The 27,492-nt window shown below is 43.1% G+C and overlaps 2 protein-coding genes across 3 annotated transcripts; both read left to right on the top strand.

Moving 5' to 3' along the window:
* Positions 1 to 4,561: 4,561 nt before the first annotated feature.
* Positions 4,562 to 8,812, top strand: LOC311146219 (piggyBac transposable element-derived protein 4-like). Of its 2 annotated transcripts, XM_084182725.1 has the most exons (4): positions 4,562 to 4,665; positions 4,835 to 4,913; positions 5,479 to 5,643; positions 6,130 to 8,812. In XM_084182725.1, the coding sequence occupies exons 2-4, from the start codon at positions 4,861 to 4,863 to the stop codon at positions 8,351 to 8,353; spliced, it is 2,442 nt and encodes an 813-aa protein (XP_084038851.1). In that variant the 5' UTR covers positions 4,562 to 4,665; positions 4,835 to 4,860; the 3' UTR covers positions 8,354 to 8,812. The 2 variants fall into 2 exon arrangements, with proteins under 2 accessions (XP_084038851.1, XP_084038850.1); XM_084182724.1 differs by lacking the exon at positions 4,562 to 4,665 and having other exon boundaries at positions 4,707 to 4,913; positions 6,130 to 8,806.
* A 4,320-nt stretch (positions 8,813 to 13,132) lies between these two features.
* LOC311147260 (segment polarity protein dishevelled homolog DVL-3-like) lies at positions 13,133 to 26,907 on the top strand. The gene is made up of 15 exons (XM_084183930.1): positions 13,133 to 13,705; positions 16,853 to 16,922; positions 19,183 to 19,304; positions 21,499 to 21,611; positions 21,906 to 22,038; positions 22,154 to 22,244; positions 22,340 to 22,409; positions 22,598 to 22,737; positions 22,927 to 23,003; positions 23,291 to 23,358; positions 23,511 to 23,660; positions 23,959 to 24,090; positions 24,329 to 24,496; positions 24,607 to 24,828; positions 25,326 to 26,907. The coding sequence occupies exons 1-15, from the start codon at positions 13,545 to 13,547 to the stop codon at positions 25,694 to 25,696; spliced, it is 2,088 nt and encodes a 695-aa protein (XP_084040056.1). The 5' UTR covers positions 13,133 to 13,544; the 3' UTR covers positions 25,697 to 26,907.
* The last annotated feature ends 585 nt before the right edge of the window (positions 26,908 to 27,492 follow it).

Raw genomic sequence — 27,492 nt, 5'->3', positions numbered from 1 at the left:
TTTCACTGTAGAGCCCCAAGTTCAGCTCAACCAGCCTCAGAGAGCTCCTTTGTCCCACCCCCCATACACGCATAGACCGGCTCAATCGGTTTTTCCAGTGATGCTATCTCTTTCATAGTTACCCAATGCTTAGGTGTACCTCCACTGTACTCATATCCTTCCATATCCTTGTCTGTACATAATGCCCTGAATCTATTCTACAACGCCCGGAAATCTGCCCCTTTTCTCTGTATCCAACGCACTAGAAGACCAGTTCTAAAAGCCTTTAGCCGTATCCTTATTCTATTCCTCCTCTGTTCCTCTGGTGATGTAGAGGTTAACCCAGGCCCTGTAGCCCCCAATATTACTCCTACCCCCCAGGCGCTATCATTTGTTGACTTCTGTAACCGTAAAAGCCTTGGTTTCTTGCATGTTAACATCAGAAGTCTCCTCCCCAAGTTTCAGTTATTCACTGCGTTAGCACACTCTGCCAACCCTGATGTTCTAGCAGTGTCTGAATCTTGGCTTAGGAAGGCCACCAAAAATTCTGAAATTTCCATTCCGAACTACATTTTCCGTCTAGATAGAACTGCCAAAGGGGGCGGAGTTGCAATCTACTGTAGAGATAGCCTGCAGAGCTCTATCATACTATCCAGGTCTGTGCCCAAACAGTTTGAGCTCAGTTGGTAGAGCATGGCGCTTGCAACGCCAGGGTTGTGGGTTCGTTTCCCACGGGGGGCCAGTATGAAAAATGTATGGATAAGAGCGTCTGCTAAAATGACTAAAATGTACTTCTAAAAATCCACCTTTCCAGAAATAAGTCTCACTGTTGCCGCTTGCTACAGACCCCACTCAGCTCCCAGTTGTGCCCTGGACACCATATGTGAATTGCTTGCCCCCCATCTATCCTCAGAGTTCGTACTGCTTGGTGACCTAAACTGGGATATGCTTAACACCCCGGTCGTCCTACAATCTAAACTAGATGCCCTCAATCTCACACAAATTATCAAGGAACCTACCAGGTACAACCCTAAATCCGTAAACATGGGCACCCTCATAGATATCATCCTGACTAATTTACCCTCTAAATAGTCCCGTGTAGCTCAGTTGGTAGAGCATGGCGTTTGCAATGCCAGGGTTGTGGGTTCGATTCCCACGGGGGGCCAGTATGAAAATGTATGCACTCACTAACTGTAAGTTGCTCTGGATAAGAGCGTCTGCTAAATGACTTAAATGTAAATACACCTCCGCTGTCTTCAACCAGGATCTCAGCGATCACTGGCTCATTGCCTGCGTCCGTAATGGGTCCGCAGTCAAACGACCACCCCTCATCACTGTCAAACGCTCCCTAAAACACTTCAGCGAGCAGGCCTTCCTAATTGACCTGGCCCAGGTATCCTGGATGGATATTGACCTCATTCCGTCAGTAGAGGATGCCTGGATGTTCTTCAAAAGTGCTTTCCTCTCCATCTTAAATAAGCATGCCCCATTCAAAAAATTCAGAACTAAGAACCGATATAGCCCCTGGTTCACCCCAGACTTGACAGTGGTCCTCTGTAGCTCAGCTGGTAGAGCACGGCGCTTGTAACGCCAAGGTAGTGGGTTCGATCCCCGGGACCACCCATACACAAAAATGTATGCACGCATGACTGTAAGTCGCTTTGGATAAAAGCGTCTGCTAAATGGCATATTATATTATTATATTATTATTTTGACTGCCCTTGACCAGCACAAAAACATCCTGTGGCATACTGAATTAGCATCGAACAGCCCCCGCGATATGCAACTTTTCAGGGAAGTCAGGAACCAATATACACAATCAGTTAGGACAGCAAAGGCTAGCTTTTTCAAACAGAAATGTGCATCCTGTAGCACTAACTCCAAAAAGTTTTGGGACACTGTAAAGTCCATGGAGAATAAGAGCACCACCTCCCAGCTACCCACTGCACTGAAGCTAGGAAACACTATCACCACCGATAAATCTACGATAATCGAGAATTTTGCTACGGCTGGCCATGCTTTCCACCTGGCTACCCCTACCCCGGCCACCAGCTCTGCACCCTCTGCAACTTGCTCATGCCCCCCCCCCCCCCCCGCTCAGATAGCTGATGTCCTGAAAGAGCTGCTAAATCTGGACCCCTACAAATCATCTGGGCTAGACAATCTGGACCCTTTCTTTCTAAGATTAGCTGCAGAAATTGTCGCAACCCCTATTACTAGCCTGTTCAACCTCTCTTTCGTATCGTCTGAGATCCCCAGAGATTAGAAATCTGCTGCGGTCATCCCCCTCTTCAAAGGGGGTGACACTCTAGAGCCAAACTGTTACAGACCTATATCCATCCTGCCCTGCCTTTCGAAAGTATTTGAAAGCCAAGTTAACAAACAGATCACCGACTATTTCGAATCCCACCGTACTTTCTCCGCTATGCAATCTGGTTTCCGAGCTGGACATGGGTGCACCTCAGCCACGCTCAAGGTCCTAAACGATATAATAACCGTGATCGATAAAAGACAGTACTGTGCAGCCGTCTTCATCGACTTGGCCAAGGCTTTTGACTCTGTCAATCACCGCATTCTTATTGGCAGACTAAATAGCCTTGGTTTCTCAAATGACTGCCTCGCCTGGTTCACCAACTACTTCTCAGATAGAGTTCAATGTGTCAAATCGGAGGGCCTGTTGTCTGGACCTCTGGCAGTCTCTATGGGGGTGCCACAGGGTTCAATTCTCGGGCCGACTCTATTCTCTTCATATTAGTCGCCAAACCCACTGGCTCCAGGTCATTTATAAATCACTTCTAGGCAAATCCCTGCCTTATCTTAGATCATTTGTCACCATAGCAACATCCACCCGTAGTATGCGTTCCAGCAGGTATATCTCACTGGTCATCCCCAAAGCCAACACCTCCTTTGGCCGCCATTCCTTCCAGTTCTCTGCTGCAAATGACTGGAACAAACTGCAAAAATCTCTGAAGCTGGAGACACTTATCTCCCTCACTAACTTTAAGCATCAGTTGTCAGAGCAGCTTATCGATCACTGCACGTGTACACAGCCCATCTGTAATTAGCCCACCCAACTACCTCATCCCCATATTGTTATTTACATTGTTATTTATTTTGCTCATTTGCACCCCAGTATCTCTATTTGCACATCATCTTCTGCACATCCATCACTCCAGTGTTAATACTAAATTGTAATTATTTTGCACTATGGCCTATTTATTGCCTTACTTCCATAACTTACTACATTTGCACACACTGTATATAGATTTTCTATTGTGTTATTGACTGTACGTTTTGTTTATTCCATATGTAACTCTGTGTTGTTGTTGTTTTTATCGCACTGCTTTGCTTTGTCTTGGCCAGGTCGCAGTTGTAAATGAGAACTTGTTCTCAACTGGCTTACCTGGTTAAATAAAGGTGAAATAAAAATAAATAAAAAAGTAGTTATTTTTTATAGCTAATTAGCATTTCATTTTTGTGGGGGTAAATTCAGGCTAATATATTGATAAAAGTCACCTTATCCTAGAGAGATTTAGTTGGTTATCAAAACGTCACGCCAGGGTAAGCCTACATGAAACACAGCCCTTATTTTAAGTGATTTCTAAAATCCCCTATGGGAAAAATGAATGGTGGAAAAACGATTGGAACCATTTCCTTGTTTGACCGCTAGGTTTTATGGGTATTATGACCCATACTGTTGTACTCTATGAATTCATACCTCAGAATAGTAGGCTGATACAGTCAGATATTGGACATGGGAGTGCTGGAGAGGGTGGAGGGCCAGGAAAGAAGTAAGGTAATGTGGTGTGGGGATTTTAACGCCCACAACACGCTTTGGGGGGGGGAGCTGGAGACACTTATCTCCCTCACTAACTTTAAGCATCAGTTGTCAGAGCAGCTTACCGATCACTGCACCTGTACACAGCCCATACTACGCATACTACGGGTGGGTGTAGAACTTCATTAGATATAGTCTCAAATATTTTGTTATCTTTTTTAAGAGCAACGGGGCTGGCAAGTAGGATTGTTTCTCCCTGTCTCAGGCCCACACTCCAGTACAGTAGGTGGCGGTAATGCACCATAACGTTGGATGCCAACCGCCGATAAACCCCACTGAAGAAGAAGAAGAAGAAGAAGAAGAAGAAGAAGAAGAAGAAGAAGAAGAAGAAGAAGAAGAAGAAGAAGAAGAAGAAGAAGAAGAAGAAGAAGAAGAAGAAGTAGGCTGATACATAGGCAATACAGTAGGTGGCAGCATGCACCTATAACATTTGTTTGTGGACCGTCAAAATACCAAAGAAGATGATGATAATGATGATGATGATGATGATGATGAAGAAGAAGAATGGGTAGGTGACAAGCGTAGCACCTCAGGTCCTAGAGCCTGAGAAGGTAGATATGGAGAACTAAAAGAAGGAAGAAGTTGGAGTTTTGTTTGTTTTGGCATTGTACTATTTTTATTAGGGTGGATTGTTATAATCACTATAAAGTATGGATTTATTTATTTTAATTTTAATTTTGGTTTCAAACCGTCCAGTTGGTGGCGGTAATACAACTTTTGGATGTAGTCCGCCATAAAACCCACAGAAGAAGAAGAAAAAGACGGTAGGTAGGTGGCGAGTATGTGCTGTGTTGTTTTTGTTTGCGGTTTTGTGCGAATTCTGCGTTGAGCGGCGGCGGAAGAGAGAGGTAATAACAGAGAGGTGCATATCTCTCGTAAGAATTTGGGATGGTGTTTGGGTTATCTAACCTGTTAGAAACGTAAATATTAATCATATATAAGCCCAAGTGCTGCAGTGGAACCATGAAGGGTTTGGTAGAATGACGTTATGGCTGCGATCATGTGTTTCGGCTTCAGGCAGAACCAGTGGACAAACAGCCAAGATGGAGCTGGAGGAGGTGCAGGACAAATTCTCCCTCTCTGAATGCGATAAGAGGTAGTATGCCTGAAGTACTTTAATATAAATTGCAAACATATTAAAATACTTTTCCCAAAGAACATGTCTTCCAAAAAATGACCAGTTTCAACCATTACGTCACATAAAATGCAAAAATGTGTTATTTGAAAGTCCTTTATCACAGAGGAAAAGCTGATTTTTGTCAACGATTGCCCAAAACAACAACAAGAAGGATACGTTTTGAATCGCTCACTTATAAAAGCAGATTAATCTATTTTAATATACCTTGCTGATTAAATACATTATTATTATTATTATTATTATGTTTTAGCCTTCCAAGGGTAGTCCTGTGAGCAAGATTTGATTTTTGTTCGCAGCTTGACTCCTATTGCTGCAAGCTACAAATCCAGTATGACTCCAGTCTTTGCTTTACATTCCCCTTCTCCACATTTGATTTTGCTCAATCTACTGGCATTTAGAAACACAGTTAATGAGTTGAGAACATGCATCGTATGATCAATTGTTTGCTCTGTGCTACAGTCTTGGGCTCCCACTTAATTTTTGTGAATTCATTTCCATTGTTTTTGTCTGAACTGCCTTCCAGGAAGAAGGCAATGCAACCTGAGAACAGCAGCGTTGTTCAAGATGATGATGGAAGGGAAGCAGGAGAAATTAATTCTGATGGAGATGGAACATTTCAGGGATGTGGCAGCTACGATTCATTTCTAGATTCCATCTTTGAAGAGGAGTTGGATCGACTTTTGGACCTGTGAGTTGAACGACTTCAACTATTACATTATTCAGAGTGGATAGCATTTTACGTTAAGTATCTACTCAGTACTGTTTGCTTAAATATCTTTAACGTTGTAACACCCATTTTACACATTTTGATCTTGAGTCATTTGCATATTTATTTATAAAAATTACTACCACTGATATTTATAGCTTGATAATTTTTAATGAATTATATATACCTATTGATTCTTGAAAAATAACACTAATGTCCGATGGGCTTAGTTGAACTGTATAAAATGTCTTTGTAAACAAACAATATAAAACGGGTTAGAAAACCTATCATATTGGCCTTATGGACTGTCAAGCTCTCCATTCAGTATTATTTGCCTAAATCTGTAATTGGATCAACAAACCCACCCTTTCTCTAAGTAAGTTGATAGAAGCCAGATTGCCACAATGATGCTGTTTATATGTATGGCACCACCTAAAACATTATATTCTTTCATTAATCATTTTTCAGAGATGGGAATGAAGAACCTCCTTATCTGACGGAACCTTCAGAGGCAATGGAGGCGGATGAATCCCCTCCCAATGGAACAGAGGTTAAAGAGACTAGAAGGGGAGATGACTTCACTCCCAATGGAACAGAAGTTAAAGAGACTAGAAGGGAAGATTACTTCACTCCCGACAGGACAGAAGTTAAAGAGACTAGAAGGGAAGATGACTCCCCTCCAATTATGACACGGCTCAGAGTAAGGGGTATCTCCTCTCGCCCTAAGATAGAGGCTTCAAAATCAAGTGAGGAAGATGGAGAAGACCTTCCCCCTAATACAGAAGTCATCGAGAGCAGGGCTTCAAAAATAACAAAATCCATCTCTAGCCCCAAAGCAGCACCTCAAAGGAAGGCCAGGCCTCCATCTTCTCCCCCCTGTACACCCAGCCCTGCCAAATCCAAAAACAGAGCTCATGCAGCCACACCTCTTATCAGTGGGTCAGAGAGGAAGTGGAGGACTGAGGATGAACCAGATCAAGAGCCTAAACTGTTCCCCTTCGAACCAGCTAGGACTCCAGGACCCCAGCTAGACACTTCAAAGAACTACACTGTTCTAGAGCTCTTCCAGCTCTTCTTCAGTAATGACGTTGTTGATACTCTCTGCTCAAACACCAACAAGAACGCCAAGAGAAGACAGGAACAGGGAATCAAAGAACCATGGAAACCTGTATCCGTGGAGGAAATGTACAACTACCTCAGCATTGTAATCTATATGGGTCTGCTGAATGTGCACACTGTATCAGACTACTGGAATCGAAACAGAATATATTGTCTTCCTTTTTGCCGTACAGTCATGACTATGACAAGATTTCGGGCAATCACCTATTCACTGCACATGAGTGACCCAGCAGAGGAGGAGGAAAACGATAAGAAGAAGGGGACTGCAGAGTACGACCAGCTAATGAGAATCAAACCTCTCAAAGACCAGATATTGGAGGCATGCAGGGCCTTCTACCACCCATTCCAGAACCTTTCCATTGATGAGCGCATGGTGCACTCCAAGGCCCGCCACAGCCTCAAACAATACATTAAATCCAAGCCCTACAGGTATGGATTCAAGCTGTATGTTTTAGCTGATTCACGAAATGGCTACACCTGCGACTTCAATGTGTTTATGACCAAAAACCTATCTGCTTCAGGCAAAGGGGAGAGCTATGATGTTGCCATGAACCTGTTGAAGGTGCCATACTTGGGCACAGGATACCACATTTATGTTGATAACTCCTTCACCAGCATATCTCTCTTCCGTGACCTGTACAAAAAGAAATTGGGAGCATGTGGAACCATACGTGAATTCCGTGTGGGCATCCGAGAGAACAGCATGCCTGCTCGAGCAGAGAAAGGAACCATCCGCTGGCTCCGTGACGGCGAGCTGCTCTTCACCAAGTGGATGGGCACACAACCAGTCACTATGTGTACCACCATTCATAAGGCCTTCGCAGGGGAGCAGGTCAAAAGCAGAAAACAGAGCAAAAATGGATCCTGGACAACACAGTACATACCCATCCCAGAGGCGATCAAGCCTTACAACAAATATATTGGGGGTGTGGACCTGTCTGATGCCCTGATCAAATGCTACAGTGTGGCCCACAAAACCATGAAGTGGTACAAAACCTTCTTCTTCCACTTTGTAGACATTGCTGTGGTGAACAGCTTCCTCCTGCAGAAGGACATGGCCCAGAAGAAGAAGAAAAAGCCCATGACCCACAAGCAGTTCAGGGAGCAGCTGTGCCTGCAGCTTGCTGACATTGGTAAGCAGGAGGAGGCTGAAGAAGAGTCGTCAGAAGAGGAGGAGGAGGAGGAAGAGGAACCAGAGGAAGAAGAGGAATTGGTGGAAGTGAAGCGACCATGCTACCCTGTACCCATAATGGATCCTACCACTGTTGATTCCTCTCGAAGAAAATCTAGTGGCAGGAAGAAATGTTGTCTGTGCAAGGAAAGCCAGACCAACTGGCAGTGTGAGTCCTGTCAGGTGGCACTCTGTATGATACCAGACAGGAACTGCTTCAGAGTTTGGCACATGAATAAAAAGGATCTCGTAGCAGAAGTTTTCAAGAGGCATATAAAGTATAACCCATACCCTACCCATCCTTGGATGGAATATGGGGGGGGAAAAATTGAGTTTAAGTCTCAAAAACAGGCACAGAGTTTCATTAAACGTCATTTTGGCTTGAGGAACAACAGGAAGTGAAACTATCTCGCTACCCTGTGCGCACTAACGATCCTACCGCTATTGACATCTCTCAAAGAGAAACCGTGGGCAGGAAGAACTGTTGTCTGTGCAAGACCAACTGGCAGTGTGAGTCCTGTCCAGGCGCTGCTCTGTATGATAGAAGACAGGAACTGCTTCCGGTTCCGAGGGTGGGATAAGGATAAAAAGAATGTCTCTGGCACAACTTTTCAGTAGCATCGATAATAAGTGGTCTCAAGTGTGATGATGATTGTTATTATGGTTAGGCCTATTATTTTTGTTATCGTTTTATTATTTTTGTTTATTCTATAAATATTTGTGCCCATGAATGATCCCAGCACTGTTAAAATCTCTCACAGATGTACTGTAGACATATGAAGTGTCATTTGTGCAATAATTAGTTAGTCTTGCCAGAAACTGCTTCAGAATATGGCATGTGATTAAAGACAATGAACAGGCTGATGCAATTATGGTTTTTTCATCCCTGGGCTATAAGCTTTCTGAAATAGGTCATAGAAGAGTATTATTCAACTTTGCAAGATTTTGCAAGTTCGTGGGAACATGATAGAAAAAATTATTAGATTCATATTGCCCCAAGCCTGTGTGCAAAGTATTCATACCCCTTCACTTATTCCACATTTTGTTTTCTGAATTCAAAATGGAGAAAACTTTTTTTTTTTTTACATCATACCCATCCACACACTACCCTATAATGAATTTTAGAAATGTTTGAAAATTTAATTGAAAATGAAATACAGAAATATCTAATTTACATAAGTATTCAAACCCATGAATCAATACATGTTAGAATCACCTTTGGAAGTGGTTACAGCTGTGACTCTTCCTGGGTAAGTCTCAAAGGCCCCGATTCCAACCCGAGTTATGGGCGCGTAAACGGAATTCCCTTTTTCTGCACTTTTCTCTCTACGTGTATTCTGACCTTGAACTTAAGCATGAGGATAGCACGCTATTCACCTGCCATTCGTTCTGGGTGGAGATCAAATAAATGGAGGTGTGTCTACAGATACGCCGTATTCTGACCTTGACTTCATTCCCTCATAATTCCACCACCTTTACGCGAGAGGAAACCATGTTGAGCAAACCTGCCGGTTCCAAGTGAGAAAAGCATCTACAGCATTCTCCATATAATGTAATTTACAACGATAAGAGCTAGGTAAACGAGTAATCTGTTTGGATAAGGGAATTGTAAATATAAATGACACGTGTTTTAGATCTATTTTACCTTATAGTCGGTGGAGACAAATGTGAAACCAGTCATATGGCAGCAAACTGAAGCATATCAACATATCAACTTTCCCACAGTGAAGTTTATGAAATGCTGTGGCATTATGCAGAATTTTAATTGTATGGCCTTTTAACTTGCAGGGATGAGCACTCTCGAATGTCTTAATTATAGGCTACCCCGACTTTCTCTGTTTCCTATTTCTATCATGTTAAATATTAGCCCCTATCAGTATCGACCATCAGTAGGCCTAATAACCACACATATTCAACTGCCAATGTACTGTTAGTTCCCTTCAGTTGGTATAGCCTACATTATCATTCCATTATTTTGTTTACCTTCATTTGCTTCCTCTGTAAATGCTGTCACGGCCATGTGGTTGTTGCTGAGGATCATTAGTAACAGTTGATAATAAATAAAAAAAGACATGTAGGCTAATTAAATTGTTATGGAGCAGAGCGCAGACCAAGCCATAACAGTTTGAACCAGACCCATGGCACAACACTTGGCCGTGTCATCACACAGTTCCATGGTTAGCGTAGGCAATAGAGGAGGGTATAGCCTACTATTGTACACTGTTCTCCCTATTATAATTATATGTACACTAATCTTCCAACATTACTATGGGTTAAATAACTGAATGTGACAATTTTCAGAATTAATCAAACCACTGTATTTTTGATTAATCAATATATTTTGTGCATAAAGTTTTTTGATGATTCATATATACTTTCCTAAACCTAAAATTTGCCTAAATAATGTACTATACATTTTTATTTTTTAAATCTACCAGTTGGTGTTAAAACGGAGACGAATATGCATATACTGTAATTAGATGGCTTTCTTTCACTGATGCCTATTTTCTGAACCCGTCTCTATGTATTCTAGTCTGTCAACAAAATTCTAATTAAAGGTACACCGTATTTAAAGGGATGGCTTAAGATAAATGTAATGAAACCCCTATTGAATGAAAACTCCATAAGAAAATCTGTTGGCCAGCAAGTGGAAGGGTTTTCAGCAGTTGATTGACATTTATTCAGCACATGCAAGGGAACCACACCTGCAAAGCCCATTATGCACCTTCAAAAGGTAAGTCAGTACTAACTACTGAGAAGTGCGTAGAAAAGGCGTGCATAAGAAAGCCGTAATCTCCTATGTCGGAATCGGCACTAAGAGTTTTGCACATTATTCTTTATTTTTTTAAGCTCTGTCAAATTGGTTGTTGATCATTACTTGACAGCCATTTTCAAGTCTTGCCATAGATTTTCAAGCCGATTTAAGTCAAAACTAACTAGGCCACTCAGGAACATTTAATGTTGTCTTGGTAAGCAACTCCAGTGTATATTTGGCCTTGTGTTTTAGGTTATTGTCCTGCTGAAAGGTGAATTTGTCTCCCAGTGTCTGTTGGAAAGCAAACTGAATCAGGTTTTCCTTTAGGATTTTGCCTGTGCTTATAGCTATATTCTGTTTATTTTTATCCCCCCCAAAAACGCCCTAGTCCTTGCCGATGACAAGCATACCCATAACATGATGCAGCCACCACCATGCTTGAAAATAATGAAGAGTCGCACTCAGTGATGTGTTGTATTTGCCCCAAACATAACGCTTTGTATTCAGGACTTAAAGTTACTTTTTTTGCCACATTTTTTGCAGTATTACTTTAGTGCCTTGTAGCAAACAGGATGCATGTTTTGGAATATTTGTATTCTGTACAGGCTTCATTCTTTTCACTCTGTAATTTAGGTTAGTATTGTGGAGTAACTAAAATGTTGTTGAGCCATTCTCAGTTCTCATATCACAACCATTAAACTCTGTAACTGTTTTAAAGTCTCCATTGGCCTCATGGTAAAATCCCTGAGCAGTTTCCTTCCTCTTCGGCAACTGAGTTAGGAAGGGCGCTGTATCTTTGTAGTGACTGGGTGTATTGATGCACCACCAAAGTGTAATTAATAACTTCACCATGCTCAAAGGGATATTCAATGTCTGCCCTTCTTTGCCAGGCATTGGAAAACCTCCCTGGTCTTTGTGGTTGAATCTGTGTTTGAAATTCACTGCTCGACTGAGGGACCTTACAGATAATAGTATGTGTGGGGTACAGAGATGAGGTAGTCATTCAACAATCATGTTAAACACTATTATTGCACACTGAGTGAGTCCATGCATCTTATGTGACTTGTTAAGCAAACGTTTACTCCTGAATTTATTTAAGCTTGCCATAACAAAGGGGTTGAATTCTTATTGACTCAAGACATTTCAGTTTTTCATTTTTAATTAATTTGTAAAAATGTCAAAAAACATAATTCAACTTCAGCATTATGGGGGTATTGTGTGCAGGCCAGTAAACACAACATCTCAATTTAATCCATTTTTAAATTCAGGCTGTAACACAACAACATTTCGAAAAAGTCAAGGAGTGAGAATACTTTCTGAAGGCACTGTAGGTACTAGATACTAATCCAAAAAGTTTCAGGTATGACTGCCAAAGGTGCACCAACTAATGACATGTATTATCTAAACATCTTTTTAATATACATTTCATATTATGTATCTGAGAGGGAAACAAATATTATGGGAAACAGTATTATAGTTTGGTATTATGCGTGAACACAGTATCTGATGGGGGATCATTGTATGTTTCTGAAAGGGAATAGACCATAGAAGAAGAAGAAATACAATGTGTATGTTTGCATGCAGTTTGAAGGAAGTTGCTAACTAGCGTTAGCGCATTTGCTAACTAGAGATAGCGCAATGACTGGAAGTCTATGGTATCTACTAGCATGCCAGTAGTTAGCATAAACTTCCAGTCCGTGGGCTAACACTAGACTACAGGCTATAGTCTAGTATAGCTAAATATGTTTTATAACTAAACCAAGATAGACCACAGCCCGTTGTTTCAAATTGGAACAAATGAGTCATAGTGGGCAGAACAAGCAAGGAGGTGGGCAGAGCCAAGCACGAGCTAGCGAGATCCTATTGGCGCGTTCTAGCATAATCTGCATATTTCTGTTAGGGAACGCCTTCTCTGTGAAGTGCGCGTATGCAATAACTCAATTCGCTTTTGCACTCCTTCTAAACAACGCGATTTAAATATTTTGCAAAGGGTAAGCTCTACAAAACTTAGTCCACTCTGTTCATAACATATTCTAGTTTTGGGAACAGAAAGCTGTATTGAGAGCAAATGTTTCATCAATGAGAAAATGTGCAGAATGTCGGCCAAAATCCATCTCGTTCCATCTTCTCCCACTGCTGGCCAGTGGGCTTCCTCTCACTACCATATTTGGTATTGAGTGGACACGCCAAGCGGATGCTTCACATTTATACATCCGGTGAAATGTCTGTCTCATTGTTCTATCTGTTTTGTAGCTACATACAATTTAGCATTGCCTCGCGAAACTACCTCTGTAACTTCCTTGATACTGGATGCAGAGACTCTGAGGAAGTAGATAACGGGTTTCATTGCCAAAATCCCGAAGTATCCCTTTAAAAGCCATTGCGATTATTTTTCTTTCCTCCTCTCCGGTAGAGGGAGCACTTTTAGGTTAGGGTTGGTGTTTGTTTGTTGAAGACTGCATTCTGAACTCAGGAGGATTCTTCGTGTGTATTGAACAAAATAACTGCCAGCTAGCGTGAACAACGACTGCCTAAATTCACATTTTAGTCAAGATTGGAAAGTAGCTACATTTGGCTCCCTTTCAAATTGGTAAAATAATATCCGGGTACATCATCAGTCTTCATCTGGCTGAACCTTTGTGGAGCAAGGTGCTTCTGAATAGCTAGCTAACGCGTTAGGTTGCTACAGTAGCTAGCTAGCTAAAAGGATTCAAAAGAACAACTGGTAGCTAGCTGGCTAGCCAGAAAGCCGGGGGAATCGCAGCTCCGAGGCCCGAGAGGGAGCCTTCCAGGACCGCGGCTTGATGTACCCTGCCTGCCTCGCCCCAGCAGCCCACAATGGGGGAGACCAAAGTCATATATCACCTCGACGACCAGGAAACACCCTACCTGGTCAAATTGGCAGTGCCCGCGGACAGGGTCACACTTGCGGACTTCAAAAATGTTCTTAAGAAACCTAACTGCAAGTTCTTCTTCAAATCTATGGATGACGATTTTGGGTGAGCATTAATATTAGCTAGAGACTAAACAGTCTGGTAGGGTAGCTAACGTTAGCTATTCTTTCACAGATGAAATGTTAATTTGTCAAAACGGTTTGGCTAACCAACGTCTTCATGTTAATCACGGCTTGAATTTGTTATTCCTTTGTTTAACGCTCGGTAAAGTATTTTTTTTTACACAGCTAACGTTAGCTAGCTAGCTAATGTTAAACTTATACACCAAACTAGGCATCAGCGTCCATTTTCCTATTGAACAAGATTCAAGTATGGATAGTTGAGATGGTTAACTAGATAGCCTACCTATCGGTTGTATAATAGACAGAGAAGTGGCTTATATTAGGGAGAAGGCCAACAGACCACATTAATGGTCTCCTCTCTCCTGCTGCTGTTGTCAAAAAGGAATGCAGTAGACTGGTTGGTTGGACACAACGGTCGGTCACTTACTCGAGAATGCCCTGTTGTTCACTGGCAAGTTTACAAGCCAGTCCTTTGCGTGTGAAACATGTCTTGAATGGCAAAGGAACTTGTTCTCAAAATGTGTCCATGTCCCATTCGTCACTGAAAATGGCCTTAAACTTAACAACAGGAAGGCGCTTTGGATAGATCTTGTGTACTTTCAGATAGTTTGTATGTTTGAAAAACACTGTACAGTGAGGGAAAAAAGTATTTGATCCCCTGCTGATTTTGTACGTTTGCCCACTGACAAAGAAATTATCAGTCTATAATTTTAATGGTAGGTTTATTTGAACAGTGAGAGACAGAATATTTAGATTATAAAATTTGACATGCGTTTTTATGGATTTTGTTGTTGTTATTCTGTGTCACTGTTAAAAAAAACCTACCATTAAAATTATAGACTGATCATGTCTTTGTCAGTTGGCAAACGTACAAAATCAGCAGGGGATCAAATACTTTCCCCCCTCACTGTATGTCAGTCATGTCAGAAATATGTTGACTACTTTTGTTGAGTAAAATGTAAAAAAGTGAAACACCTCAATGGCCTGTTATAGAGAATGGCTTAGGCCTAACTGTCTATCCGGACAGTGGGTAACTCCAAAAGGGCTTTTCCAGATTGAGCTCCTGGTAGGATACACTTGTCAGGACAGGGATTGAGTGGTTATGTATTTGATTTCAAACTGGTCTGCAATGGGACTGAATGCACCACTGTGAGATACAGTGCATTCGGAAAGTATTCAGACCCCTTCACTTTTTCCACATTTTGTTACGTTACTGCCGTATTCTAAAATTGATAAAAGTAATAAAAAATGTCCTCATCAATATACACACAATACCTCATACTGATAAATCGAAAACAGGTTTTTAGAAATGTTTTTCAACAAAAAACAAAACAGATACCTTATTTACATAAGTATTCAGACTCTTTGCTATGAGACTTGAAATTGAGCTCAGGTGCATACTGTTTCTATTGATCATCCATGAGATGTTTCTACAACTTGATTGGAGTTCACCTGTGGTAATTTTTATTGATTGGACATGATTTGGAAAGGCACATACCTGTCTATATAAGGTCCCACAGTGCATGTCAGAGCAAAAACCAAGCCATGAGGTCGAAGGAATTGTCCGTAGAGCTCCGAGACAGGATTGTGTCAAGGCACAGATCTGGGGAAGGGTACCAAAACATTTCTGCAACATTGAAAGGTCCCCAAGAACACAGTGGCCTCCATCATTCTTAAATGGAAGAAGTTTGGAACCACCAAGACTCTTCCTAGAGCTGGCCGCCAGGCCAAACTGAGCAATCGGGGGAGAAGGGCCTTGGTCAGGGAGGTGACCAAGAACCCGATGGTCACTGACAGAGCTCCAGAGTTCCTCTATGGAGATGGGAGAACCTTCCAGAAGGACAACCATCTCTGCAGCACTCCACCAATCAGGCCTTTATGGTAGAGTGGCCAGACGGAAGCCACTCCTCAGTAAAAGACAAATGACAGCCCGCTTGGAGTTTACCAAAAGGACTCTCAGACCATGAGAAACAAGATTCTCTGGTCTGATGAAACCAAGATTGAACTCTTTGGCCTGAATGCCAAGCGTCATGTCTGGAGGAAACCAGGCACCGCTCATCACCTGGTCAATACCATCCCTACGGTGAAGCATGGTGGTGGCAGCATCATGCTGTGGTGATGTTTTTCAGTGGCAGGGACTGGGAGACTAGTCAGGATCGAGGGAAAGATGAACGGAGCAAAGTACAGAGAGATCCTTGATGAAAACCTTATCCAGAGCGCTCAGGTTCACCTTCCAACAGGACAACGACCCTAAGCACATAGCCAAGACAACGCAGGAGTGGCTTTGGGACAAGTCTCTGAATGTCCTTGAGTGGCCCAGCCAGAGCCCAGACTTGAACCCGATCGAACATCTCTGGAGAGACCTACAAATAGCTGTGCAGCGACGCTCCCCATCCAACCTGACAGAGCTTGAGAGGATCTGCAGAGAAGAACGGGAGAAACTCCCCAAATACAGGTGTGCCATGCTTGTAGCGTCATACCCAAGAAGACTTGAGGCTGTAATCGCTGCCAAAGGTGCTTCAACAAAGTACTGAGTAAAGGGTCTGAATACTTATGTAAAAGTGATATTTCAGTTTTTAATTTTTAATACATTTGCAAACATTTCTAAACCTGTTTTTGCTTTGTCATTATGGGGTATTTTGTAGATTGAGGAGGGGGGGGAAACTTTTTAATCAATTTTAGAATAAGGCTGTAACGTAACAATGTGGAAAATGTCAAGGGGTCTGAATACTTTCCGAATGCACTGTGTATGTATAGAGCCATGTTCGGCCTGCTGAATCACATGCTCTATTGACACCAGGCTAAATAGGAATTTGGCACTGCATGTTTGTTTCACACACACACGACACACACGTTATTGAAAATATAAGCTTAGTAATTGAACTAGCTAGCGCAGTAATTTAACAAGATTGAGAGTGCAAAAGCTGAGAGTTAGATCTAGGCCAATATGTTTTTACCATCAACCGAATTATTACAATGTCCATGTCTTTGTGGGATATGGCCAAAGCAGAGATTTTTAGACTGTTTTACTATTGTTGGGACCGGGAGTGTTTCACCTAGTGTCGGTGCACTCTTTACCAGCATTTGTGTACACATGTTGATTAAATGTTGTTCTCTCTTTTCCTCACAGGGTGGTGAAAGAAGAGATATCTGATGACAATGCCAAACTCCCTTGTTTTAATGGTCGTGTGGTATCTTGGGTAAGCACACACACTTCATCTTTGTCTTAAGTGTTTGTCAATGACACCCATCTGTTGTGGCTGCTATTGACCCCGAACATCACTCTGTCTCTGGGGAGGTGCCTCACCCATCTGTCTGATACTATCATTATTACTAGGGCCGGGACCATACCAGTATTGCGATACTCATTAGTATTGTGGCAAGGAAGCGGAACACGAAGTGGATTGAACTTCTTTAGGAAAACAGCCCTAATGTTGGAAACAAACATCATTATGTTGTCATCCAGAGTCACATCTAATTATTTTCCAAGCTATAGCACACTATTTTAAACTGAACAAAAATATAAGCGCAACATCTAAAGTGTTGGTCCCATGTTTGATGAGGTGAAATAAAAGATCCCAGAAATTTCCCATACACACAAAAAGCTTATTTCTCTCAAATGTTGTGCACAAATGTGTTTACATCCCTGTTAGTGAGCATTTCTCCTTTGCCAAGATAATCCATCCTCTTGACAAGTGTGGCATATCAAGAAGCTGATTAAACAGTATGTTCATTACACAGGGGCATCTTGTGCTGGGGACAATAAAAGGCCACTCTAAAATGTGCAGTTTTGTCACACAATACAATGCCATTGGCATGCTGACTGCAGGAATATCCACCAGAGCTGTTGCCAGAGAATTGAATGTTCATTCGTCTACCATAAGCCGCCTCTAACGTCGTTTTAGAGAATTTGGCAGTACGTCCAATCGGCCTCACAACCGCAGACCACATGTAACCACGCCAGCCAAGGACCTCCACACCAGGTTTCTTCACCTGCGGGATCATCTGAGACCAGCCACCCGGACAGCTGATGAAACAGAGGAGTATTTCTGTCTGTAATAATGGTGGGGGAAAAACTAATTCTGATTGGCTGGGCCTGGCTCTCCAGTGTGTGTGCCTGGCTCCCAAGTGGTGGGCCTATGCCTTCCCAGTCGTGAAATCCATATATTAGGGCCTAATGAATTTATTTCAATTGAAGGATTTCCTTATATGAGCTGTAACTCAGTAAAATTGTTGAATGTTGCGTTTTTATATTTTTGTTAAGTATACATAGAGCAGGGTTTTAAAGGACCAAAGAGTTAGATCTGCTTTGTGTTTTCATTTTTGCCATTGAAAAAATATCGCAATACTGTTATCGTCCCGGCCCTAATTACACGCACACTGGCTCTCATGCTCTTTATTTCTCATAAATCGTTTTAGCTGTCTTACAAATACACACTACTTGTTTGTTTCCAAAACTCATATATTCTCAGTACACACACAGACCAATGATCCCCTCTCTCCATGACTGAGACACCACCTTGCTTGTCCTCTTGTTCTCCATTGAGTTCTGATTAAGAGAAACTGAAATCACAGGATCATAGACATCACTCTCAAATAAAGAACTTCACTGCACCTAATGAGAAGATTGAATCACAGAGAGGGGCCAAAGAAAGACGGTGAGGAGTGAAAGGATGGTTTGTTTAAGAAGGAAATGGTGTGTGTACAGAGAAATGAGTTTTGGAGACATAAACAACTGCAGGGTTCCCCAAGTTTTCTCAGCCCAAAAAAAACACTATAAAAAAAATTATTTGTTATTATTTATTCTCATTGTTAGACATAAGACTGTACAAACACCAGGAAATCAGCTCCAAGTGATTTGAATTTAAGAAATCTGTTCCCAAGTATTCCCACGTGATTATATACAAATGTAAAGGTTTGAAATTATTATGTTTTAGTCAAACATTTCTGTTTGGGCTTCTTGCAGTCAATTTGCAGTCTACAAATTATTTGTAATTATGTTACGGCCCCCCGACCATCCGCTCAAAAGGTTGACAAGAAGAAGAAAAAAGTGAGAGAGACTGAGTGTGGAGGGAGAGGGGGTAGGCCTATCTTGTTACTATAACTAGGAACATCTCTGGGCCCTAGTTATTGGCTTTATTCCATACAGTACATGGTCAGGAAAGTCATGATAGTCATCTCTGGTTATGTCTATGTATATTTATCTGTCTGTATGTGTCATTGGCTTTGTCTGTGTCTGTCTCTCTGTCTGATCAGGCTAAAGTTATTAAGTTCTAGTGAAATGTGTTTAGTATCCGGGGTGTCTGTGTCTGTCTCCTCTCCGCTTGGTCTTTGGGGCTACAGGCCTGGTTTGCTGTAAAACACATTTGTAAAAATAGCTGTATAGTGCATGCAAAAACAATTTGAGGGTGCATGATTGTTGGGGTCTCAAAGTTGGTCTGTCTATCTCTCTGTCCTCAGCTGGTGTCAGGGGATGGTACTCACTCAGACGGTGGCTCGGTGGTTGAGAGTTTGTCGGAGCTGCCGCCACCCCCCCTGGAGAGGACTGGGGGCATCGGGGACTCCAGACCACCCTCCTACCAGTTAGTTCTCTCTCAGTTGTGTGTGTGCCTGTTCAGCTGTGTGCGCAATGCACATATATTTGACTGTTTCTGTTTTATTTTTTGGGCTGTGTAAGAGAAGTTGTATGTGTGCTTGTGAATACGTGTGTTTCTGTCTCTCCAAGAGTCTGTATATGTCTCAGGGTGTGTTTGGAAATTCACCCTAGAGTATCAGAGTGCACTCTGGGCCGTTTGGAAATTCGGAGCGTTCAGAGTGCTATCAAAAGGGTGTTACTAGCTAGGTTTCCATACAATTAGCTACATATTTTCATGCAAATATTATAGAATCCTCTTAAAGAAAATATGCAAATGTTCCCACCAGTGCTGTATTTCCACTAAATGGACGTGTTGCGGATAAAATCGATGCGTGATGACGTAGTGCACACAATGGACTTTTTCCTTTTCATGAACTGAATAAAAATCTAAAGTCTTGGCACGTGCACTCTAGCCAACAGTTTGCAGATACTGTGCGGGTAGGATAGTCTACATGATGAGATTATTATGGATAAGAGCAAGAATATTTTTATTTGTCAAACGGCAGTCAAGCATCGATCATCATGTCACCAGAATAAGACCCTCAATATTGATTGGAAAGGAGCATCAAGATCACGTGCACTTTCACCAACCTGCGAAGTTCATCGTAATTTATTTAATCTGTAGCCTAATAAACTGCATGATTTCCTGAGTCGCAGTGGGAGGACCACACACCATATCATCGCTTGACTCCAAGTTTACTTCGATATGGTGGTTATTCTATCAATATTTGCGCATAAAGGCATTTCCACCGCCATTTCCCGCATAATTAATTTTACAGGCACAAAAACATCCCACCATGTCGAAAGAACAAATTACCTGTCGGCATGTAACATTTTTACCAGAACTTCCTGTTTCCATCACAGCTGTCGTGATTATAAAAAAATTAAAAAACGGTATGACTTTAAACTGTGGATGGAAACGTGCTTACTGGCCATATATACAGTACCAGTCAAAAGTTTGGACACACCTACTCATGCCAGGGTCCTTTAGTAGTGGTTTATTTGCAGCAATTCGACCATGAAGGTCTGATTCACACAGTCTCCTCTGAACAGTTGATGTTGAGATGTCTGTTACTTGAACTCTGTGAAGCATTTATTTGGGCTGCAATTTCTGAGGCTGGTATCTCTAATGAACTTATCCTCTGCAGCAGAGGTAACTCTGGGTCTTCCTTTCCTGTGGCGGTCCTCATGAGAGCAAGTTTCATCATAGCGCTTGATGGTTTTTGCGACTGCACTTGAAGAAACTTTCAAAGTTCTTGAAATGTTCCGTATTGACTGACCTTCATGTCTTAAAGTAATGATGGACTGTCATTTCTCTTTGCTTATTTGAGCTGTTCTTGCCATAATATGGACTTGGTCATTTACCAAATAGGGCTATCTTCTGTATACCCCCCACACCTTGTCACAACACAACTGATTTGCTCAAATGCATTAAGAAGGAAATAAATTCCACAAATTAACTTTTAAGAAGGCACACCTGTTAATTGAAATGCATTCCTGGTGACTACCTCATGAAGCTGGTTGAGAGAATGCCAAGAGTGTGCAAAGCTGTCATCAAGGCAAAGGGTGGCTACTTTGAAGAATTTCAAATATAAAATATATTTTGATTTGTTTAACACTTTTTTTTTGGTTACTACATGATTCCATATGTGTTATTTCATAGTTTTGATGTCTTCACTATTATTCTACAATGTAGAAAATTGTAAAGATAAACCCTTGAATGAGTAGGTGTTCTAAAACTGTTTACCAGTAGAGTGTGTATGTATATGTGTGTATATATAATTATTATTATTATTTATTTATTTAGCCAATGTTTACTTACACCTGTCATAACAACCGATTTTATGGCGTTCGTAAATTCCTTAATTATTCTGTCCTCTGGCACTCTCAAACCAGCTCTGAAATCGGTGTAGATTGACAGGGTGAAATGTACGAATGCACCCTTAAAGAATAATATATCCTTTGTGCTTCTAACATCTGCCTAATAACCATGAAAACAGTGAGCTCAACTACTTGCTCAATGGAAAAATTATTACTTTTGTTTCCTCACTCCTTTCCTCCCTCCTTTTCTCTCTCCCGCTCTCAATTTCTCCCCCCGCCCTCATCCTTTTCTCCATCCGTTTCTCCATGTCGCACTGCAGTGGGAAGGCCACAGGTGGACGAGACTCGTTGGACAACGAGACTGAGACGGGCTCGATGGTGTCCCAGAGGAGGGAGAGGGAGCGACCGCGCCGGAAACCCACTCACCAGCCCGGTCAGAGAGCAGTCTGTCCCCTCCACTCCTCTCTGTAGTCACTCACTCAGCATTTTTCTTTCGCTCCTCTTTGACATTCTCTCTTAACTATACTGTCCAGTTCCTAGTGGAAGATGTGACAAATGACTGTTTTTGGATAGGTGTGTATTCCACCAAGCCAATCAAGAGGCAATGGGGAGCTATTAGCACCATTTAAACCTATCCAGCTTTATACTTATCCAAACGACATGAAGTTCCTAGGGACTTGGCCTGTAGCGTGGGCCCTTTCACTGAGTGCCGTGTTGCCCCCTGCAGGTGGGAGGAACGGTTACTCGCGGGTGGGCCGAGGGGCGGAGCTGAGCCAATACGACAGCTGCTCGTCCTTCATGAGCAGCGAGCTGGAGTCCACCAGCTGCTTCGACTCTGAGGATGACGACGCCACCAGCCGGTGAGGCCCTCCTAACCGTCACGCAACGTTTGCCTAACCTCCACTTTCCTGCCTCCTTCCAGTGGGAACATTTGCCTTATGTCTACTGTGACCCTTTTGGGCTTTCTCCCCCCAGCTTCAGCAGTTCCACAGAGCAGAGCTCCTCTCGCCTAATGAGGCGACACCGCCGGCGCCGGCGGAAACCTAAAACGTCCAACATGGAAAGGGTGAGCTGGGCAGACACACCCACAGTATTTTGATATGTAAATGACCTTACCCCTCTCGTCACACTTCTTTTTCTCCCGCTCTTCTTTCTTTGTAGTCGTCATCATTCAGCAGCATCACAGACTCCACCATGTCACTGAACATCATCACTGTCACTCTGAACATGGGTAAGTATTTCTGGTCATGTATTTCTCACTTTTCCTGATAAATTGTAATAAAGCTTTGCATAGTCCTCTCTGTTTGTAGTTCTCAATGCAATGTTGAAAACTGGAATATGAACTGGAATATGAACTAATTAACTACAAATATGAAGTAAAAATCCTACAATCCTACACTCTGTCTATCTCCTCTGTAGAGAAGTATAACTTCCTGGGCATCAGCATCGTGGGGCAGAGCAATGAGAGGGGCGACGGAGGCATCTACATCGGCTCCATCATGAAAGGAGGGGCGGTGGCCGCAGACGGGCGCATCGAGCCTGGAGACATGCTACTGCAGGTGTGTGTGTGGACATTAGAGCAGGGTGATCAAGCAGTTGAAATCAGGGTTGAGTTCATGAGGGTGGAACTACCTGAAAATGTCCAATAAGAAATGCTTGTTTTTGTTTTCCTGAGCAAAACAATTTGCTACGGTGAAGCCTAATGAGTACGAACCAGATCAGACAGAGATTCTCCTCACTCCTAACAGGTGAACGACATCAACTTTGAGAACATGAACAACGATGATGCGGTTCGAGTGCTGAGGGACATCGTACACAAGCCAGGGTGAGTCTCACACACATACACACACCTGTGTTATTTCACACACACATTTACAAACACACACACAAGTTGCTACCACATCAGTCTTATGACATAGAAAGAATGTTGTATTTTATATTTCACTTTATCTTTGGGATTGTATTCCATCTGTAAAAAGTCAGGTGTAAGTTTAGCAGCTTTGCCTTATAAACGTCTCCCTGTGTGTGGTGTGTGCATTGCCAGCTCTGTGTTAACTGTGTGTGTGTGTGTGTGTGTGTGTGTGTGTGTGTGTGTGTAAACTCTGTTTACAGCCCTATCACTCTGACTGTGGCTAAGTGCTGGGACCCCAACCCCCGGAGCTGCTTTGCTCTGCCGAGAAGTGAGTATTCACCTGCTGTGTCTTCCTCACACAACACGCCCACTAAAAATATGTTCATGTTTGTGAATATTTGTGGTTGTTTTATGGATAGATTTGTGTGATTTGTGAAGTCTGTGTACGATGTCCCTCTAACCCATCTTTTCTCCCACCAGGTGAGCCGATCCGGCCCATTGACCCTGCTGCGTGGGTTTCCCACACTGCTGCGATGACAGGGGTGTACCCTGCCTATGGCATGAGTCCCTCCATGACCACGGTCACCTCCACCAGCTCCTCCATCAGCAGCTCCATCCCTGAGACTGAACGTGAGTCACACACCTATACCTGGGTCCTGTCAAAACTCATTAAAACACTCTAAAATAACTCTTGCTTTATTGCGTCATGAAGCAATCTACAGTTGAGGACAGTCTAGTATGCGAACGAGCTCATAATGTGATGCCTTTTAACAAGTTCTGCTAATCTGTGAAAGGAACCCACAACTGTCATACCGTGGAAAACCTGCATCCTAACAAAAGGTTCCCACTGTCCCATTCTAAACCTGTAAGCCATTATACATACCCTGGCTAAACCCAGTAACCCACACCTCCCATTTGCTCCTCACAGGCTTCGACGATTTCCACCTGTCCATCCACAGCGACATGGCAACCGTTGCCAAGGCCATGGCTTCCCCGGAGTCGGGCCTGGAGGTCCGAGACAGGATGTGGCTAAAGATCACCATCGCCAACGCCTTCATAGGTATGCTCGCTCTCTTTTCCTCTTTCTGTCTCTCTCCCTTTATCTACCTCTTTCTCCATCTACCCCTCTACCTCTCTCTCACTGTCTATCTTCCTGTCCTCCGGTCTTTCACTTTCTCCTTTTTGTCTAAATGTCTTTCTATATTCCCCTTTTTATAAGCCTTGTCTCTTTTGCAGGTTAATTGCCATTGAATGTGTATGTTTGTGTCTAGACTCGTGTTGTGTGTCTGTCTCCCCAGGCTCAGACGTGGTGGACTGGCTCTTCCATCACGTGGAGGGCTTCTCAGACCGCAGGGAAGCCAGGAAGTATGCCAGTAACCTGCTCAAAGCCGGCTACATCCGCCACACCGTCAACAAGATCACCTTCTCCGAGCAGTGCTACTACATCTTCGGAGACCTCTGTGGCAGTGAGTGCTTTCACTATATTGTCATTATATTTCCTAGTTTGAAAACAACCCCTAGTCCCTAGCCCAAAACTGCAACATTAATGTTCTTGACAACTCTTTCTCTCTCTCAGACATGACGCACCTATCTCTGCAAGACCACGACGGCTCCAGCGGAGGGGCGTCAGACCAGGACACCCTGCCCCCTCTGCCACACCCTGGGGCAGCCCTCTGGCCCATGGCACTACCCTACCAGTTCCCCATCGCCCACCCCTACAACCCCCAGCCCCAACACGACCTGCCCCAGGGCTTCCCGGGAGTAGGGGCGGGCAGCGCCGGCAGCCAGCACAGCGACGGTGAGGAAATCTGGGACTCACCAGCAGAATTCAATCAAACCCAGACACTGAGAGAGAGAGAGGGAACTAGTTTCAGTTAACCAACACTACAGCCTAGGACAATGCAACACTTTGAGTTAACACGAATTGTAAAAAATAATCATAATACTATTGTAACAATATTTTCTGTTGATTTAAAAGCTATTGAGCTATTTATCTGCTGCATTTGAACTTATTGGCCAGTCAATATCAATGAGTATGTGTTGGCTCAGGCATGAATCAGCACTACCATGCCTGACTTGAAAATAAATGATATAGAAAAACTTGAAAAGGAGATTTTAAGATTATACAGGAGTGTTGCCCTAATGGATATATTGAAATTAATTTATCTAGAAGTCGCACACAGCAAAGCCAGAACGTACACACAGTCAATCATATAAAACATTTGCAGTCATGTATGAAGGACAAATAGTTGGATATTAACACACTTTCTGTTTGTTTTCCTCCCCTGTCTCCAGGCAGCAGCGGCTCCAACTGCAGTAAGACCGAGGGCAGAGGCGGTGCCGGGGGCTCCAACAAGTCGGGCGGTAGTGGCAGCGAATCAGAGATCAGGAGCCATCGGGCCCCCAGCGAGCGCTCTGTGGCCCCTAGCGAGCGCAGTGTCCGCAGTTCCTACAGCCATCGAAGCGCCCACTCACTGTCCTACGGCCCCGGCATGGTCTACGCCCCCCCAGGCCTGCCCCCTCAGCCCCTCCACCTGGCCACAGCTGCCCCCGGAGCCCCCCCAGGCCGAGAGCTGGCCAACGCTCCCCCAGAGCTCACCGGCTCCCGCCAGTCCCTGCGCATGGCCGTTGGCAACCCTGGCGAGTTCTTTGTCGATGTCATGTGACTCAGGTCATGTCATAGGCACACCACAAAATGGTGGATAGTCATTTTTTTGTTGAGTGCTGAGAGGGACAGGAGGAGGAAGTCTCTAGAAAAGCATTGTTGGGGTCAATTCCTTTTCCTTTTGAATTGGCAGCATTAAAATGGAATTGAGCCCAACCCTGCTGGAAATGACCTCTCTTACTCTTCTGCTCTACTTTCTTCAGTGAAGAACCCCCCACCCCCCAGATGGAACCAAAGCGCCTTTTGTCAGTTTCCTCCCTGTGAGTTGTGTTTGGGTCATGACAGGGAGGGAGGCTGGGGAAACAGCTGAGGATGACTCTGTGCTTTTCTACGTGGATGTTTTTCATTTGTTCTTTTCTGTCTTTCCTCTCCTTATCTGCACGTCCTCCCCAACCCCAGTCCACCAGAGACGACATTTTAAAAGCCTCCTCCCTCCATACATTCTTTCACCTAAAATGGCCCCTTAACAACAGATTATGTTTGCAAAGTGAAAGAAATAGAAAATTAACACTAACCTTACATTGACTTTTGTTTGTATGACTTTGTATGACTATGAAAATGTAGTGCAAGATAATTGATGCCCTTTCTGTTCTCTTGTGTTTATCATAGCTGGTTGCAGATACATGTAGTTTATTTTTCAACACTGAGCTTCCAGTTTAGACTCATTGTTAAAGTACATTTGTCTGTTAACCAGAGATATATTTGTGTCTCTGTCTTGCGATAATGTGGAGTGGAGAAAAAACGGTTTCTTACCAACTCTACTCTTTTATTGAGAAATGGGTTTTTATTTATAGATATAGTTTTATGACTTTAATGTTTTGTGTGTGTGTGTGTGCGCGCGCAAGAAACCTGAGGAAGGACATTATTTGCACTTTAAAGCAAGCAAGGAATTCCGTGTGTGAGAGCGAGAGAGAGAAAATGTGTGTTTAAGCTTCCTTTTAACTGGTTGATCCACTGCATTAAAGAGCTTCCAAATGTAGAGGTCTGGATATGATGACACTTTATAAAGGGAAAATGATAAGGGAGCATGACTTGATGATGCAGTTCCAGGATACATATTTTGAGATGAAATTGGTAGGTCTGCTGTAGCTTCATATATGGAACTGATGTGGAATCCTTATATTATGTAGGGATACAATTGAATGTTCAGGAAACAAAATATTGATTTTGATATCCTTCTGCAGTAGACAAAATAAATGACCAATGTGTTTATCTTCAGGGTGCGGTTTGCCTGTTCCCAGTTCAATTCAACCGTGCCTTTTTCCAATGGTATCCAGCTGCAGCACCGCAGTAGCCTGTGACAAACTAGCCTGCCACTAAAACCAATACTATCGCCATCTACTGACCGTAGTTAATCCCTACCATTTACATTTTAGTCATTTAGCAGATGCTCTTATCCAGAGCGACTTACAGTTAGTGAGTACATTTTTATTTAATTTTTTCATACTGGCCCCCCGTGGGAATCTAACCCACAACCCTGGCATTGCAAATGCCATGCTCTACCAACTGAGCTACATCCCTGCCGGCCATTCCCTCCCCTACCCTGGACGACGCTGGGCCAATTTTGCGCCGCCCCATGGGTCTCCCAGTCGCGGCCGGCTACGACAGAGCCTGGATTCGAACCAGGATCTCTAGTGGCACAGCTAGCACTGCGATGCAGTGCCTTAGACCACTGCGCCACTCGGGAGACCTAGTGTGAACTCCTACCACATGTGAACTCCTTTTCTTTCCTAGATTGCTTTCCTCTCTCCCTTTCCGTTCCTCCTTTCCTAGCTTCCTCGGCGCTGAGGAGGGCGC

The sequence above is a fragment of the Coregonus lavaretus genome (assembly GCF_964263955.1).
Source record: "Coregonus lavaretus genome assembly, chromosome: 19".
In the NCBI taxonomy this organism is placed as follows: domain Eukaryota; kingdom Metazoa; phylum Chordata; class Actinopteri; order Salmoniformes; family Salmonidae; genus Coregonus; species Coregonus lavaretus.
This window is presented reverse-complemented; position numbering and strand designations above follow the sequence as displayed.